General features: G+C 39.8%; 1 protein-coding gene across 1 annotated transcript; it reads right to left on the reverse strand.

Annotated features, from left to right (window-relative positions):
- Positions 1-785: 785 nt before the first annotated feature.
- Positions 786-1,505, reverse strand: LOC120071209 (uncharacterized). Its single transcript, XM_039023331.1, has one exon. It carries the CDS (start codon positions 1,503-1,505, stop codon positions 786-788), a length of 720 nt encoding a protein of 239 aa, XP_038879259.1.
- Between the last annotated feature and the right edge of the window lie 16,305 nt (positions 1,506-17,810).

The raw sequence follows: 17,810 nt of genomic DNA on the forward strand, positions 1-17,810 counted from the left end.
CTTGTGACCCAGTACTATTCCTTCTTCTACCATAAAATGACATTTCTCCCAGTTCAAAACCAAATTTGTTTCTATGCATCTCTTCAAAACTCTTTCCAAATTTCATGAACAAGATTCATAGGCGTTGCCAAAAACTAAAAAGTCATCCATGAATACCTCAACTGACTATTCCAAGAAATATAAGAAAATGGCCATCATACACCTTTGGAAGGTGCCTGGTGCGTTGCAGAGTCCAAATGGCATGCGACGGAATGCAGATGTGCTGAATGGGCATGTGAACATTGTCTTGTCTTGATCTTCCGACGCAATTGCAATTTAGTTGCACCCTGAGTAGCCGTCAAGAAAGCAAACAAATTCATTTCCTACGAGCCGATCCAACATCTGATCAATAAAGGGTAGTGGGAAATGGTCCTTCTTTGTGGCCAAATTCAGCTTACGATAGTCCATGCATATCCTCCACCCCGTCATTGTTCTAGTAGGAATTAATTTATTCTTGCTGTTGCTGATGACAGTCATACCCCTTTCTTTGGAATGCACTCATCAGGCTTACCCAGCTGCTATCAGATATGAGGTAAATGACACTTGCATCAAGCCACTTCACAATTTCTTTCTTGACAACCTCCCTCATGGTAGGATTTAGAAGGCGCTGCCTCTTTACAGATTCAGTTGTTCCCTCTTCAAGATGGATCTTGTGCATGCAATACGAGGGACTGATCCCTCGAATGTCTGCTAAGGTCTATCTCAAGGCTTTAGCGTATTTCTTGAGGATTTGAATAAGTGCTTCCTCATTCTCTTTGCTCAAATGAGGCAGAGATTATGACTGGTAAAGTGTCATTGCCTTCTAAGTAAACATATTTGAGGTGTACTAGTAGCGCCTTCAACTCCAACACGGGTGGTTCTTCCAAGGATGGCTTAGTTTGTTGTGTTGATCGTTCAGATAACTTTATTGATTCAAAATCGTGGTTAGTCTGTATTGCGGCGCAACTCTCCTTCATCATTATGCCAATCTTAAAATCTTCTTCTTCAGTTGCTTCTTGAAACTTGTGCCATTGTCCTTCCTGCAGTTTTCCAAGATACTGACAGTTTTCCATATCATTTGGGTATTTCAACGCATTGAGAATGTTAAACTTCGCTTGCTGATTTTCAACCCTTATAGTGAGCTCTCCCTTTTGTACGTCGATCAGCGCGCACCCAATTGTGAGAAATGGGCGACCCAATATGATCGGCACCTCAGTATCAGCTTCGTAGTCCAATATAATGAAGTTAACTGGAAAGATGAATTTGTCTACTTGCACAAGCACATCCTCTATCTTGCCCTCCGAATGCGTTATTGACCTATCAGCCAACTGCAACGTGACTATGGTGGGCCTTCCGTTGCCAATGTTTAACTTCTTGAAGATTGATAAGGGCATCAGGTTGATACTTGCCTCTAAGTCACAGAGTGCATTTTCGACTTCTTTCCCCCAGATCAAGCATGGCAATGTGAAGCTCCCCAGATCTTTCATTTTATTAGGGATATTATTCTGGAAGAGTGCACTACACTCGTATGTTAATGCGACGATTTCATTTTCCCTGATCTTCCTCTTATTGGCGAGTATATCTTAGAGGAACTTTACATAGTTGGGCATCTGTTCCAATGCTTCTACTAGGGGAATGTTAATATGTAGCTGTCAGAGAACATCCAGGAACCTCTTGAATTGCATACTATCGTCGTTCTTTTTCAACCTAGATGGGAATGGTGGAGGATCCCACCGTACTTCTTGATCGATTGACTATTCTTTTAGGTCCCTCACTTCCTGTGCTCTTGGGGCTAGAGATTGTTCCGGTGAGGGAGTTTGCGATGACTTTAGTTCTAGGGTCTGTGAAGATTCATTATGCGTAGTGGTCGTTGCTTCCAATTGGTGGTTCTGCTGTTCGTATTTGAGTGGTCATTGTTGGTGGTTGCTTCTTCTAATCATCCTACTAATTCTGGTACTATTGACACGGGAACGACCTTTTTACCGCTTCTCAATGTCATCGCTTGACATTGCTATTTTCCACTAGATCTGGGCGCCTCTGAGCTGCTAAGTAGTGTACCAGGTGGTCTATTTTTCAATTCGGGCGTAAGCTGCCCAACCTGTACCTCCAAATTTCTAATGGAAGATGCTTGCGACTGAATGAGCGCGTCATTCTTCTGTATGTACTTTTTTAGCAGTGCTTCTAAGGAAGATGAATTGGATGAAGTGTTGGATGGAGAGAGTTGGTTGTGAGGTTGTCTGTTCTGATAATTATTTTGACCTTGACCTTGATGACGAAAGCCTGGAGTATTTCTTCTATTCCCTGAATAATTGGTTATAGATTCCTCTGGCCTCCCTGGTCAGTGTTCCCTCCCCAACTGAAGTTGGGATGATTCCTCCAACCTGGGTTATATGCGTTGCTGAAGGGGTTATTGTTGACAGAATATACTGATTGTTGGTTCAACGAGCAGGCTTCCATTGAATGAGCCTCTCCACATTGTATACAACTCACTACTGTGACACGCACTGGCTTGCGCTGCATTATGAGAGAGTGCTTCTTGATTTATGGCCATGGTTTGCAAGAGCGAGGTGACCATAACCATCTGGGTGGCCAGCGTGGTCATTGTGTCCATTGGTACAATGGCGCAATCTGTTTTCCTTCGTTTCGTGCTTCTGCCTCCATATCCATCATCAATCCAATCATCCGTATTTCGCGATATGCGATCTAGGATGAACTTCGCTTCAGTATAAGTCTTATCCATAAAACCTCATGCTTCTAAGGCGTTTGGGACTGCTTGCGTTGCTCTGTTCAGGCCATTATAGAAAGTTTCCACGAGGATGCAATCTAGAATCTTAACATGCGGACAACTTTTCACCAAACTTGAAAGCGCACCCATGTTGTGCTCAAAGTTTCATTGTCCGCTTGTTCGAAATTTAGTGCTTCTCATTGTCTTCTTATGTTAACGACGGGAGGGAAGAACTTCTTCATAAATCTTTCCACCAACTGATTCCAGGAGTTAATCTCATTTGGCTCCAAAGAATGGGCCCACTTCTTGGCTTCATCTCTGAGTGTGTAAGGAAATAGATAGAGTCTGATACCTTTAGGTGTCACGCCAGGAATGGAGAATGTATTGCACATCTCGACAAAACTGATGAGGTGTGCATGCGAGTCTTCTCCTTGCAAGCCTCCAAATTGACCCGCGTTTTGTATCATTTGGAGTATAACAGGTTTAATCTCGAACTTGGCGTTTTCTTCCACTATTGGTCTTGCGATACCAGGAGAAAATTCATATAAGTTGGGTGCCGCATAGTTCCTCATAGGAATATTGCGATCAGCAGCCAAGAAGACCAGGTCTTGTGGCGGCCGATTCATTCCTTGATTTACTTTGGGCCTGTCATTGTTGTTGTTTGCCATATCTCTGTGACGCCTATTATGATTTTGATGTGCTCTCCTACGAAAGGTTCTCTCATTTTCTGGGTTGACATTGAATTCTGGATCTGTTCCAGTACTCATACACCGTCAACTGCTCTTCGCTTAAGCACACTGTACTTCAGAAATCTGTCCTGCACAATATCACAAAAATATCAGCACTAAAGTCGCCAATCCTTAGCAACGGCGCCAAAAACTTGTTGTGCGTTTGAATGCCACTACAAAATTGATAATATGCAATGTCTTAATCACGCTACCAAATAATGTATGCAATGCCACAAAATTCACTGTAGAATGCTAATTAATGCGTTCATGTCGCTTATGTGTGTCACAAGTTTTCTTGCGATGAAACCAAGTATAATTCCACCGCAAGTTTCTCAGAATGATCCGAGGTCGAACACGGGGATTTCCAATGCTAATGCGACAATGATGTGATATATGCGACCGTAATCAAATTAAGATTGTGAGGTGCTGAAGAGTAAAATGCAATGATAAATGAACAAACAGGTAAATAAATCTAAAGTTGTGCAAAGTGTGTGTGAGAGAATGGGAGGGCAAGTCTTGTGGATCGAATTAGAAAGAGAATGGTTTTGGGGAAAATAACATCGCAAGTTTGTCAATCCTGTTGAGGCCGCAACTAAGGTTCTGTCTTCCCTTGGCTTACACCTCTCGGTGATCGCTTGCGTCACCATATCTCTATGATGATCAAGGACAAATGTTTCTGAACGCAAGGTTGTTTCCATCTCTAGAAATACTTCTTGCTTTAGTTAACGCATTGTATCAACCTTCTTTCGAGAGGTTGATTAGCATCTTCACTTCTGCTCTCGCAGGTGAAGATGCCATTGAACATGCGTCAAATAAACTTAGCTAACTTCTTCAACATGGATTGACTTACTCGCTCAATCCTTCCCCCCCCCCCCACCCTGAAGGTGCAGTGACTCATGGTGAGAGAAATGAAAATGAATGCGTTATGGTGAATAGAGAGATGAAGATGAACATGATAATGATATTAACTGGTAAAGATAAAGCGTTTGTTACAGAGATATGAATGAAAGATAGGAAATGAACAACAATCGATGAACAGAAAGTAAGAACAATTGAGAGCAGCATGTCAATGTCTTAGCACGGATCCCGATCGATGCTATTTGCTTGTCGGCGTGATGAAGGAATGAGATGGAGAACTTCATTCTCAAGAGAGTTCTCGAGGGAAGAATGTCCCTTGCATAGAACTTCTTTTCGTCTCTTTTTCCGTTTGTTTCTCCTTTTTTTTTGTGCTGAGTGTTGATGTTGCTATTTATAGCCGTTAACACCTCTTGCGTCAGTGGTCCTGCTCTGAAAAGTTATGTTTTTCCTGTCGAGGTTGGGTGGGAATGTCCGCTCTGCTCCACATTCAATTTGTCAGGTCGTACATTAGAAAAGCTGTACAATTTCAGAAATCCCCGAGAATGTGTTGCTCTTTTTGTCCATGAGCAATCGCCGCATGCGATGATACAATTTCAGAAATCCCGGAGAATGCGTTGCTCTTTTTGTCCACGAGCAATCGTTGTATGCTGTGATACCTTGCTAAGTGTTGGTTATGTTGAGGTGTGATCGTGTATCTAGCAAGCCTTATCACTTTGTTACTACCTACACGATCGCGCGTATACGATACGGAGGCGCTAGCTAAGCGATCGCTTAGGTGATGGTCCTTTGTTGTATTGTAGTCTTTTAGACGATCATTGAAGGCGGGCGGTGTGCAGAGCGCACTAAGCAATCACGTACCTCAAGCTTCATCGCTTAGTAAAAGGTACATGATCATGTAGTATTTGCTAAACGATTGTTTAACTCTGGGAGCTAGGGGTGTTCAAAAAACCCGATAACTCAACCAACCCAGACTGCCCAACCCAACCCGACCCAAATATATATATATATATATATATATATATATATATATATATTATAAAAAAACAAAAAAGGCAGCCCTTTCACTTTGCGCATCCAGCCGCGGCAGCAAAAAGAAACCCTCGACAGTCACCCTCGGTCCCTTGTGAAGGAAAGAAGGAAAAGTCGCCAGTCACCCTCGCCCTCGGTCCCTCATGAGTAGTGATTGCTAATCGCATCCGTCGTAGTCCGACAAAAAAACCCCTCGCCCTCTCGCATTCGCCACAGTCCGACAAAGAAACCCAACAAAAACCCTCGCTCTCAGTCCCTCCTTTCGTCCATCGTGGTCATCCCTCCAAACAAAAACCCTCGTCCTCTCGTAGATCCGGCCTCCCCTCTGGTAGATTCGGCCTCACGAGTCACTGCTTCCCCTCTCGTAGATCCAGTCTCACGAGTCACTGCTTCCCCTCTCGAGATCTGGCCTCCTCTCTCGTAGATCCAGCCTCATGAAAACCGGTGACCCAACCCAGAAATTTTGGGTTGGGTTGTCCCTTCAAAAATGAACCGATAGGGTTCATTATTAGCCAACCAAATTTTTTTGGTTGGTCCACAAAATTCTTCCAACCCAGACTATGTACACCCCTACTGGGAGCATTGGTAAGCAATAGAACGAAGCGTTTTTGTTTTATCATGTAAATGATCACGGGGAGTTTAGTACACGATGGTTGGAGATGCGTTGCCTCGCCCGGATGGTTCAAGACCCGATTCGCCTGTTTGAACCGGAGACTTCTTATCTTGTAATCTATCTTTAATTTTATGTTTTAAGGCAATTTTACCTAGTTCATCACACACACACACACACACATACACACACACACACACACACACACACACACACACATATATATATATATATATTATATGTGATGTATAGTGCTTATATGCCAAAGTGTTTGACATATAGTTTAAAACCTACCTTAGGTTGTGCAATTATTCATGCACCATGTATTATAAATATTATAATCGAGCATAAAGAAATTACTTGAAAGCATGCGCATGCATCATGAAATATAAGAGTTATATTTTTCATGCAGAGAGCATTATCATGCATCATCCTTTTATTATAAGTGTTATAGTCTAAGGGTGAATGGAAGTATGTTTTGCTTGTTTCATTGTTGTTTTGTATAAGTGTTATATAAAAGAAGTAGCAATGAATGGACAATGCATTGAACGTGGCACTTAGGCTGTTTATAAGCGTTATGAATGCCTTGCATGTGTTAGCTTAGCATTGTGGTGGTTGTTTCCATTTATAAGTGTTATAAAGGAAATTAGACCTAAAATCAATAAGAAAGAATTGCATGCGGACTTAGGGTGAACTCAAGTTTTTTTAAAAGGGTTTTAAAATTGGATTGAGATAGACCTAAGTTCAAATGGTTCTAAAGAGTTTAGTAACCTAGATTAATCTTTTAAAATTGGTTTAATAGGATTAAATTCGTTAGCGTAAAAGATTAAATTTGTTTTAAATCTATCTATAAGGGACCTTTTGTCTAAGGCGGGTTCTGGCTATGCTGGGGTTCTTAAGTTGACGGAAACGTAACACCCCTACTTGAGAACTTACCTAGAAAGGTGAATTAGATAGATTTTTAACAAGCATGTGATGTTTTGGTCAAAGACTCGTTAAAGAGTTTAATGGATGATGATCAAAAGTTGTTTAACTATCCAAGGTAAAAGTTACTCTTGGGCAAACCTAAAAGTCACTTAGTTAAAATCCTTACTTGTGTTTTTCCTAAGTAAGCTAAACCCTAGGTTATAAAATACTTAGTGGGAGGAAGATATGTATCTGATATATCTATGATTCCACTCACGTTTCTTCCTGTATGTTAACACCGTGAGATTCATGCTTGGCCTAGTGGTGCCCTAGGAGCATCCCCCTTCGGATGGTGTTTGCATGAGTCAATATCAAGGTGGACGAAGAGAATGTTTATAGTAAGTGGGTGAAGGGTGGGTGTCAACACATCCTATGGTCTCTGTCATTGGTTCACACCATGAGATCATTCTGTACTCCCTCGTGGTGCCCTGGGAGCGTCCCCCTTCGGATGGGTTTTGTGCAGTTGGTCAAGATCAAGGTGAACTCCATAAATGGATAGGGTCACTTTAGGTTTTTCCCCAATCGGATTTTTTCTCTTTGGATTGGATTTTTGGGGCGGATCTCTAGGGCCTAAAATGGCAGGTCACACTTTGGGAGATTGTTAAGTAAGTTAATGATCTCTTGGCCAAATCAATGATGGCTAGTCGTTATAGGAGCAAGAGTTGTTCTGGTATTAATGACTGGTTGAGAACTTCTCAATTCAGAGGAGGGATAACTTACCTCCCTTCAACAGCTTTTGTCCTAAACCTTTGAAGCTTCATTGCGAAACTAGATGTCACACGGGGTTCATATTAGTTTTGCTAAAACATTATTGGATGTTTTTTTTGTTTTACAATGGGTATTTTCTTAAAACCTAATGTAGGTCAATGTGTTTTTTCTTTTCAGCAACTCATTAGTATTTCCATTTAGTGCTTTTAATATGACCGACTACATATAGTGGAAAGAATCGTGTGAAACGTATTTCGTGGCAATAAACGTATTTCGTGGCAAACGACCTCATTTTTTTCATGGTTGAGGTGTGTCCTCAAGTCTCGACCCTTGATGCGCGAAGTGTTCGCAATGCATTTGAGGTGTGGATAAAGGCTAATTTGTTGGCCTGACTTCACATTTTAGCTAACATACCTGATGTTTTGGCCAAAAGGGTTGAGAACATGATCGTTGCACGCGAGATCATGGACTCATTACAAGATTTGTTTGAACGTCAGTTCTTACTTTTCGAGCATAAAAGAATGGATGACAAAACCAGTAGTGTCAGTTATTCTAACACTGATCCCATTACTCCCTAACAGAGGAGACAAGACAGTAAATCTGATTTATTGGTCTTGGAGACGTGTCTGGTAGAAAATGATGATTTTGCCTGGATCTTTTATTCAAGTGCTACCAATCATGTCAGTTCCTCTTACCAAGGATTCAGTTCCTGGCAAACATTTTCACAGAAAGAGATGACTCTTTGAGTCGACACTGGTAAGGTTGTTTCAGCTATTGTTGTAGGCAGGCTGATGTTATTTGTTGACAAGAAACGTTATCTATTACTGGACAATGTTTTTGTAGTTTCTCATATTAAGAGGAACTTAATCTCGGTTTCTTGTCTCATTGAACAAGGGTATATTGTCTCATTTTCTGATAATAAAGTGTTTATTTTCAAGAATAGAATGGAGATTGGTTATGGTTCAATGGAGAGTAACTTATATGTACTAAGGTCATTAGTCATAAAAGCCTTGTTTAATACTGAAATTTTCAGTACGACAACAACAGTTAAAAGATCAAAGGTTTCTCCTAAGGAAAATGCCCATCTTTGGCATCTTAGGTTAGGTCACATCAACCTCAATAGGATTGAGAAGTGGGTGAAAAGTGGACTTCTAAAGAGTTTAGAAGAAAACTCCTTCCTGGTATGTGAATCATGCCTCGAAGGTAAGATGACCAAACAATCTTTTATTGGAAAAGGTTATAAAGCCAAGAAAGCCTTAGAGCCTGTACATTCAGACCTCTGTGGTCTGATGAATGTTAGAGCTCGGGGTGGGTATGAATATTTCATCTCTTTCATAGATGATTATTCAAGATTTGGGTATCTCTACCTAATGCAACGTAAGTCTGAAGCCCTTGATAAGTTCAAGGAGTATAAGGCTGAAGTTGAAAACTTTTTAGGTAAGAAGATAAAAACACTACGATCTGATCGTGGTGGAAAGTATATGGACCTCCAATTCCAGAACTATATGATAGAACATGGGATTGCGTCCCAACTCTTGACCCCTGGTACACCTCAGCAAAATGGTGTATCAGAAAGGAGAAACAGAACCTTGTTGGACATGGTTTGGTCTATGATGAGTTATGCTCATCTTCTAGACTCGTTTTGGGGTTTTGTAGTGGAGTCTGCATGTTATATCCTGAACAACGGTCCCTCGAAAAGTGTTTCTGAAACACCTTTTGAGTTGTGGAGAGGTCGTAAAGGTAGTTTACGCCACTTCAGGATTTGGGGCTATCTGACACATGTGCTAGTGACTAACCTAAAGAAGTTAGATCTGCGTTCGAAGGTTTACCTCTTTGTAGGCTACCCCAAGGAAATGAGAGGTGGATACTTCTATAATCCGAGTGAGAACAAAGTGTTTATTTCTACAAATGCTATCTTCTTGGAAGAAAACCACATGAGGGATCATAAGCCACGAAATAAGCTTGTTTTGCGTGAGATTTCTAGTGAGACTGAGACTGCTAAGGGTTCAACAAGAGTTATTGAACAGGCCGACAGATAAACAAGAGTTGTTGAGGTCAGAACGTCTAGTCAACCAGCTCAAGAGTTGAGTCTGCCTCGACGTAGTGGGAGGGTTATGAACCCACCGGATCGCTACATGGGTTTGATTGAAGCCCAAAACGTCATTTCGAATGATGAGGACGAGGATCTGTTGTCTTTTAAGAAAGCAATGGAGGATGTTGACAAAGATGAATGGGATAAGGCCATGAACCAGGAAATGGAGTCTATGTACATCAATAACGCCTGGGAGCTTGTTGATCCACTTGATGGGGTAAGACCTATTGGGTGTAAGTGAATCTATAAGTAGAAGAGAGGTGTAGATGGAAAGGTGCAAACCTTTAAGGCTAGACCCGTCTTCTGCCTCAAACCAAGTCCACATAGAGCCCACTCTTTAGATTCTCACACCGAGAATACCAAGGTAGCCTTCTTGGTGGTGTCATACTCAACTCGACACCATTAAAGTTCTGTGGAGGCTGTTCATGCTGTTGGGGTGTTCATGACCGAGGCGATCGCTGAGTTCGAGTGTGTGGTGTTCGTGCTATGTAGCGGTCGAGTTAGACGAGCGTTCGAGGTTGCTGTGTTCGAGCGTTCGTGATCAAGGAGCTTGACGATGAGTCTACAAATGTGTGTAGCATTTCTCCTTGATTATTGTAATATCATGTTGTAATTTCTGTAATGATTGCATAACCGTATGTTTCTGTTTATGGCTGTAATTATAAAGTTCATATATGATTGTATTTTGGAAGAATCTTTCGCTACTCATGGAAATCCTCGTGCACGATTTCCTTCAGATTGAGTGTCAAGTGTAAGAGAGGAAGGGTCGTGCATCGAGTACAAGCGATCGAGTAAGGAGCATGCATCGAGCGAGCTCCCAGCATCGAGTTTCCCATCGAGTATCGAGTCCTTCCCATCGAGTATTTAACAGAGAGTCACGAAATTTTCCATCGAGTAAGGAGCTTTTTTCATCGAGTTTTCCCAGCAGGATCGAGTTGTTTGAAACGCTCAGTTTTAAACTTCTCTTTTAGTTACCCAGATAGATGGATTAATCTCCCCCTTAATCTTCACTAGTGGGTGAGGTGGCTTAAGGAGATTTCATCCAAAGAGCTGGATGGTAGTATAAAAAAGGAAGAGAACCTCAAAGGCTTCTTTTGGATGATTTGCTCGAGCAAGCCAGATGAACTTGGTACCATTGGAAAGCTCTGTGAGTCTAGTTTCTGAAATAGAGCCTTTAGAAGGGAGTTCTCGTCGGAAAGAGGGCCGAAGAAGGAAGGAATAATGGAAGGTTAATTTGTGGGAGTTTCCAGGCACTCGACGAAGAAATGTAGATCTAGACCGAACCACTTGGATTTTCGAGCCGGAACTTTAAAGTATTATCGTGAACACCATTTCAAGTAAGTTTTTAGAAGGAATATTGTCAAGAAAAGGTCTAGGGTTCGAGTTACATATTTTGGAAGTTAAACCTAGAATCTTTAGGGAGTTGCACTTAGGGCTTCTGGGAAAGATTTGAAGGCACAGGTTAAACCACAAGAAGTTTCATACTGAAACTTTGAGGTAACATTATTAACAAAATTATAAACATGTTTGGAAAAGGAACTTTCTTAAAATGGGTTTTAGTTTTTAAGTTATTTACGTTAGAAATTGAATCTGGTAATGTTGGACGAATAGGCAACCCCTTGCTAAGTATGAGCTTGTTAAAAGAGTAGTCTTAAAAGGGAGGCCAAAGTGGCAACTAAACTCTTGTTATTTTATATGTAGGAGCTATGTCCATTGGGGAGGCATACAAAGCTTAGGAAGAACCAAGCCCAAAGATCCGTGAGTGACTGTTTTCAAATATATTCACAAAAAGGGACATGCATTCCAAATGAATTTCATGCTAACATTCATGGGTTTTCCAAGCAACTAAAGTTTATACTTATGTTTTAAAGAGTTCATGGCATTTCCTAAGCATGACGTAAGTTATTTAAATGCATTTTACTAATCCTAGCATATATTAAGAATGTATGGAAAAGTATTGCAACTACATGTTTATAATTTTGAAGCATGCATGTTGAATGGTAATAATGCTCTTATGGCGAAAGCTAGGTAAGTGCTAAGCCTAAAGCTTATGATGCTCAAATTTCCTATGAATGTTACATCTCTAATATACTGGGTACCAAAGGTATAGAAGGTATCTGAGGAAGTACCTAAGGTGTTGACGGGACTTAGTATACTCCACATGCATGTAGGTAGTTCTTTATGAGAGGCTAAAGTATGGGTCTTCTGGCTACAATCTTTATAACGGGACTGAAATATGGGTCTCACGACCATGAATGGACGTTGGGAGCTTGAGCTATGAATGCTCGTTCTCAACTAAGGTTTGACAATATGATTGATTATAACACTATGATTAATGTATGATACTATGTAAGTTGTTTGAGATTATTTTCAACATGTTTATTTATTTACATTAATGCTTATGAAAGGCTTGAGAAAAAATGTATTTCTATGAGTCACTCACTGTTTTCAAATGATTTCCTTTTTCCCAGGTAGTGGTCAGTTTCCTCACGGTTGAATCCACTGTAGCTTGCCACCCAAAGTCTAGATATCGAAGGAAGAAGCTTATTCTAAGCTTGTTTTGATGTACACATATTTGGAGAGGAGTCTAGGACTTGTGAAACTTACTTTCTTTTAGGACCCATGTTTATTTTGGTCATCTTATTTCGTTAGACATATGTTTGTTTTCGGAACTGTAATTAAATTTTATGCTGGTTAATTATATGGTTGTTTTATTGCCAAGTCGTTTGGCATATTGAGGTTTTAAGCAGGTTCACTTAAGGCAATAAGTGCTGGCAAGTAGGTCGGTAACTGCTAGCGTCATATCCTCTTTTAGTTTTAGAGGTTAAACCGGGAGGGGGTGTGACATAGCAACTCCTGAATCAATTGTTGACCCAAATTGGTATGTCGACAGTGGTGCGACAAACCATATAACGCCTGATCCCAACAACATAGCCAACTCTAACTGTTGGTAATGGTAATGTACTACCTATCTCTCATGTTGCTTCCTATAAATTAATCTTCGATGTTGGGTTTTTGAATCTTAAAAATGTGTTATGTGTTCCTGCTATCACTAAAAATCTAATAAGTGTGTCTATGTTAGCTCAGGACAACAAGGTGTTTATTGAATTTCATGTTGGTTGTTGTTTTGTAAAGAATATTCACACGGGTAAGGTGGTGTTGAAGGGGAGCTTAAGGATGGTTTGTATCAGATTGGAACAACTGGGCATACTGGCAGAGGTCGGATAATAACAGCTTGACATTGCCTTGAGGTCGGATAATAATAGTTTGGCGTGCTCCACAGTTGTGAGAAAGGGTAATGTAAATAGGGTGTCCAAGACAATTTTGCATAAAAGGTTTAGACACTCCTCTTTAAAAATTTTGAATGAGATAGTTAAGTTACGTAGTCTACTAGTAAATGTCAATGAAAAAGTTATTTTTTGTGAAACTTGCAAGTTTGGGAAATCACATACCTCGCCTTTCTCTTTATTGTCTCACATGGAAACTACTCCTTTTGAATTGATACATTCAGATCTATAGGGTCATGTGCCTGTCATGTTCAGTGATGGATATAGATATTATGTGCACTTTTTAGATGACTTCCATCGTTTTGTCTGGATATATCCTTTAAAATTAAAAAGTGACTCTATGGCTGCTTTTAATCACTTCATTACCATGGTAAAAAATCCAATTTGGAATTATAATCAAGGCCCCACAAACAAATAATGGAGGGAAATATGTTAAGGTTCATAAGCTTTGCTCTGAGTTAGGCATCCAGTCACGGTACTTATGTCCCTACACTTCAGCACAAAATGGTAAAGCAGAATGAAAACATCGACATATTGTCGAAATGGGTCTAACTCTCTTAGCTCAGGCTTCAATGCCTTTATGCTACTGGTAGGATGCCTTCCTCAATTCTTTATTATAAATGGCCTTCCGTCATCTGTCCTCAATGGGAAGTCACTTATGGGAGTGTTAATAAAAAGACAATTAAATTTTACAGAGCTAAGAACATTTAGGTGTGCTTGTTACCCATGGCTTGGGCCCTATAATTATAAAAAAATTTCAACTAAAATTTGAAAGATGTGTCTACTTAGGACCCAACCCAATTCACAAAGGGCACAAATGTCTCAACCCGTATGGAAAATTATATATCTCACAACATGTAGAATTTAACAAATCTTTATTTCCCTTCTTGTTTTGGCTCAGCACAACATTCCTCACAATAGTCGTGTCAATCAACATTAAATTGGCTACTACTCAAACCGAACGCTCCGTTTCATTAAACCCATCATAAAGCCCATCCCAAAGCCCACAAGCTGCCTCACTCGTCCATACCAACCTAATACCAGTCACATCACCTACCTGATCTCACCCTTCTCCCACGTGCTCGACCAGTAGTCCAAGTGAGTGCAAGGTATCCTCTTCTGCTTCTCCTTCTATGTTATCCTCTTTCATCACATACCATCCATCTCGAACCCCTTCTACCGAGCACCCTAATTAACTCTCACCTTCTCAGTCGGTCCCAACTTGACCACCACTAGTTCAACTAAGTCATCCTATGACAATCGAGCTAAAGCTATCATTTTAAGCCTAAAATCTGGGTTACTGCCTCAACTGTAGATTGGACAAAAATAGAGCCCACGTGGGTCTCTGATGCCCTTGCCCCACCAGAATGGAAGAATGCCATGGATGAGGAATATCAAGCTCGATTCCAAAAAAAACATGGGTTCCTGTGCCACCTTCCCCACATCTCAATGTTGTTGGCTCTAAGTGGGTGTTCCAAATTAAGAAAAATGTTGATGGCTCGACATAAAGGTACAAGGCTCGGGTTATTACCAAAGGCTTTCATCAAAGCCCAAGAATTGTTTTTTTTAGACGTTCAGTCCTGTGGTCAAGGTTGTTGGGATTGGTGTCCTAAATCTCTTTGTAATCTTGTAGTTTGTAAACTTTGTATAAACATATTATTGTCAATAAAATAAGTTTATTTTATCAACATATACTCAATCTCATAAACTAAGATCCGAGGTTATTTCATGTAATTTAAACAAGTATGCAAAGACATACAAGTGGATCTTGTTTAAAGAATAACCTAAACGGTATGTAGTAGATGGATAAGGTTGGGTACCTTATCCTGGTGACACTACGGATATGACCCGCTTTGTAGGTGTTACAAGTGTTGTAAAGTGCTACAAATGATCTGATCCTGATTATTCATGTGAAGACATGTGAGCGGGGTATCCTATACAAAGAGTTTGTATAAGACCGGACCACGAAATGATTAGTCTCTTTATATAATGCCGTTAATAATAGAGACTTACATTTCACTAGGATGACCATAGGTGACATGATCTGAATCCTTAGTGAGTTGTGAACTCCTGCTCATGAAGACAGTCTTTGATTTGTATGGGTGAGAATGACCAGATTGCCAACTTAACAAGTTTACCATTTCGAGGATTCGTCTGACCGGGGAGCTGGGAACACAACTATACAAGATGAAATTCACTCCTTCCCCAATGCAAGGGCAAGTAGATAAATTGCTCCATTAGGGACTGATTCCGGGTCTTGAACATAGTGGCCACACCCTCTCCTGGCCTAAGAGAGACTTAGTCATAGTTGGACTATGACTTATTGTTCATTAGAGAAATCAGTGGTACTTAAGAAGCTAGATGTAACTTCAGGGACAAAACGGTATTTTGGCTCAGCTGTACTTATGAGCAATTTGTGAAGGGTCATCACATTGTTGATTGGTTATATCCAATGGACACAAAAATTTATCTGTAGTGCAAAGAGTGCAGTTGTCGGTCTTTAGTGGAGTGACCGACAATTAACGAATGTTCGGTAATTTAATTAAAGAGTTTAACTAATTATTCGAGTCTTATTGGAGCTTCAATCTACAGGTTCATAAGGTCCCCTCTGTAGCTCAACCGGGATTTAATTGATAATTAATTTTAGATTAATTTGAAGTGTTCAAATTAATTGAGGGAATTAATTATATATGATATAATATATTAAATTGATTATATATGTGATATAATTAATATAGTGTATTTGATGCATTATAATTTAAGGTAATATGAGAGAAATTTAAATATGATTCAAATACCAATTAAATGAATGGGATTCATGTAATTAAATATAAATATGATTCATATTGAGAGGAATTAAATATTTGGATATGATCCAAATATCAATTATATGGATGAGATTTATATAAGTGAATTTTAATATAAAATGATTTATATTAAATGTCATGTATTGTTTAGAGAAAATAAAATCTATAGTTTATGTTGTATTTGATGCAATATAAACTATAAGTTATATGTTATATTTGATATTACATATAGTGTATATATATATATATTATTATTATTATTATATTAATTTAATTGAAATTAATTAAGGGAAGGAGTTACAACTCCCTCCCCTTATTCTCTCATTTTATTACGTGGGTTGAAAAAGAGTTGATTAGAGATTTTTCATTTTATTCCTCATTTCACTAGGAGAGAAGAATTCTCTCCAAGAGAAAAATTCTCTGTAGAAAAATTCTCTCTCCTCCTCTCCATCTCCTTTCCCTCTTTCAAGGATTCAAACAAAGCCAACAACTCTTGCTTGAATCTTTTATCCCAAGAGAATACAGAGGGTTCTCGAGTGGTGGTGTTCTGTTTTGGAGAAGTAGATCAGTTCGTGATCCATTAGAAGGAGTCCTTGAAGAAAGGGTTCTTCAAAGGTAAGGGTTTCTAAACCTTAAGTATATTTTATTTAAAGCATGCTATAATCATGTAAATGCATATCTTGTTATTGTTTTTCTGTAAAACTTTATATTCAATAAAAATGGAATTTGGGACGATATTTGTTTCTGCTCAAAGGAACTTTTTCGAAAATTTCCTTCAAAGGTGTCTACTATCCTTGTTGTACTCTCCCTTGCTATTTCAAACAATTGGGAGCTTGTGGTACTGTGGTGAATTCCCGTGAGCCTCAGAGTCACAAACGCGACAAGCATATAGAGTAGAAATACCATCTCATCAGAGAGATTGTGCATCGAGGGGACATGATTGTCACGAAGATAGCTTCAGAGCACAACGTTGCTGGTTCGTTTACGAAGGCTCTCACGACTACAGTATTTGAGGGTCACTTGCAGAGTATGGGTCTACGGGACCGGTCGCGACTGGACTAGGACAAGTGGGAGATGTTGTATTGGGTATTAGTGCTCTAGTTTATTGTTTTGTGTACTTGTAAGCTGATTATCTTGTACACCCCACTAGCTTTAGGACAAGTTGGAGATTGTTAGGGTTGATGCCCTAAATCTTGTAGGGTTCTGTAGTTTGTAAACATCTATATGAACAAACATTTGGTGATTTATAATATGAGATATTTTATTCACTTCAGTCTATATATGAGATATTTTAGTTGCATTAACCACAATCCAATGAACTAAGATCCCTAATTATCGTTGTAACATAAGCATGTATATGGAGACATACAAGTGGGTCGTGCTTTAAGTGATAACCTAAATGGTCTGTAGTATATGGATAAAGGAGGGAAACCTTATCCTGGTGAAGCTACGAGTGTGGCCCGCTTTGTAGATATTACAAGTGTTGTAAGGTGCTACAAATGCTTTGATCCTGACCATTCATGTATTAGACATGCGAACAGGGATGCTCTATACAAAGGAGTTTGTATAAGACCAGACCATGAAATATTTAGTCTTGTTATATAACGTCATTCATGACAGAGACTTTCCTTTCACTAGGATGACCATAGGTAACATGACCTTAATCCTGAGTGAGTTATGAACTCCTGCCTATGAGGGCAATCCTTTGATTTGCATGGGTGCGAGTGGCCAGATCGCCGACTCAAACCTACCACTTTGGGGATTCATCTGATTGAGGAGCTAGGAACTTAGCTACACAAGACAGAATTCACTCCTTTCCTGAAGCAGGGGTGAGTAGATAAATTACTCTCTTAAGGGCTGATTCCGGGGCTTGAACAATGTGGCGCCACATCTTCTCTTGGCCCGAGAAGGGTTTACTCATAGTGGAACTATGATGTATTGTTCATTAGAGGGATCAATGGTACTTAAAGAATTAGATGTAA

This window comes from Benincasa hispida, chromosome 2 (assembly GCF_027475165.1).
Source record: "Benincasa hispida cultivar pf3 chromosome 2, pf3_genome.v1.1, whole genome shotgun sequence".
NCBI lineage: Eukaryota > Viridiplantae > Streptophyta > Magnoliopsida > Cucurbitales > Cucurbitaceae > Benincasa > Benincasa hispida.

Coding starts and splice junctions, on each gene's coding strand:
- LOC120071209 (XM_039023331.1), bottom strand. CDS start 1,505: ATGAAAGATCTGGGGAGCTTCACATTGCCATGCTTGATCTGGGGGAAA.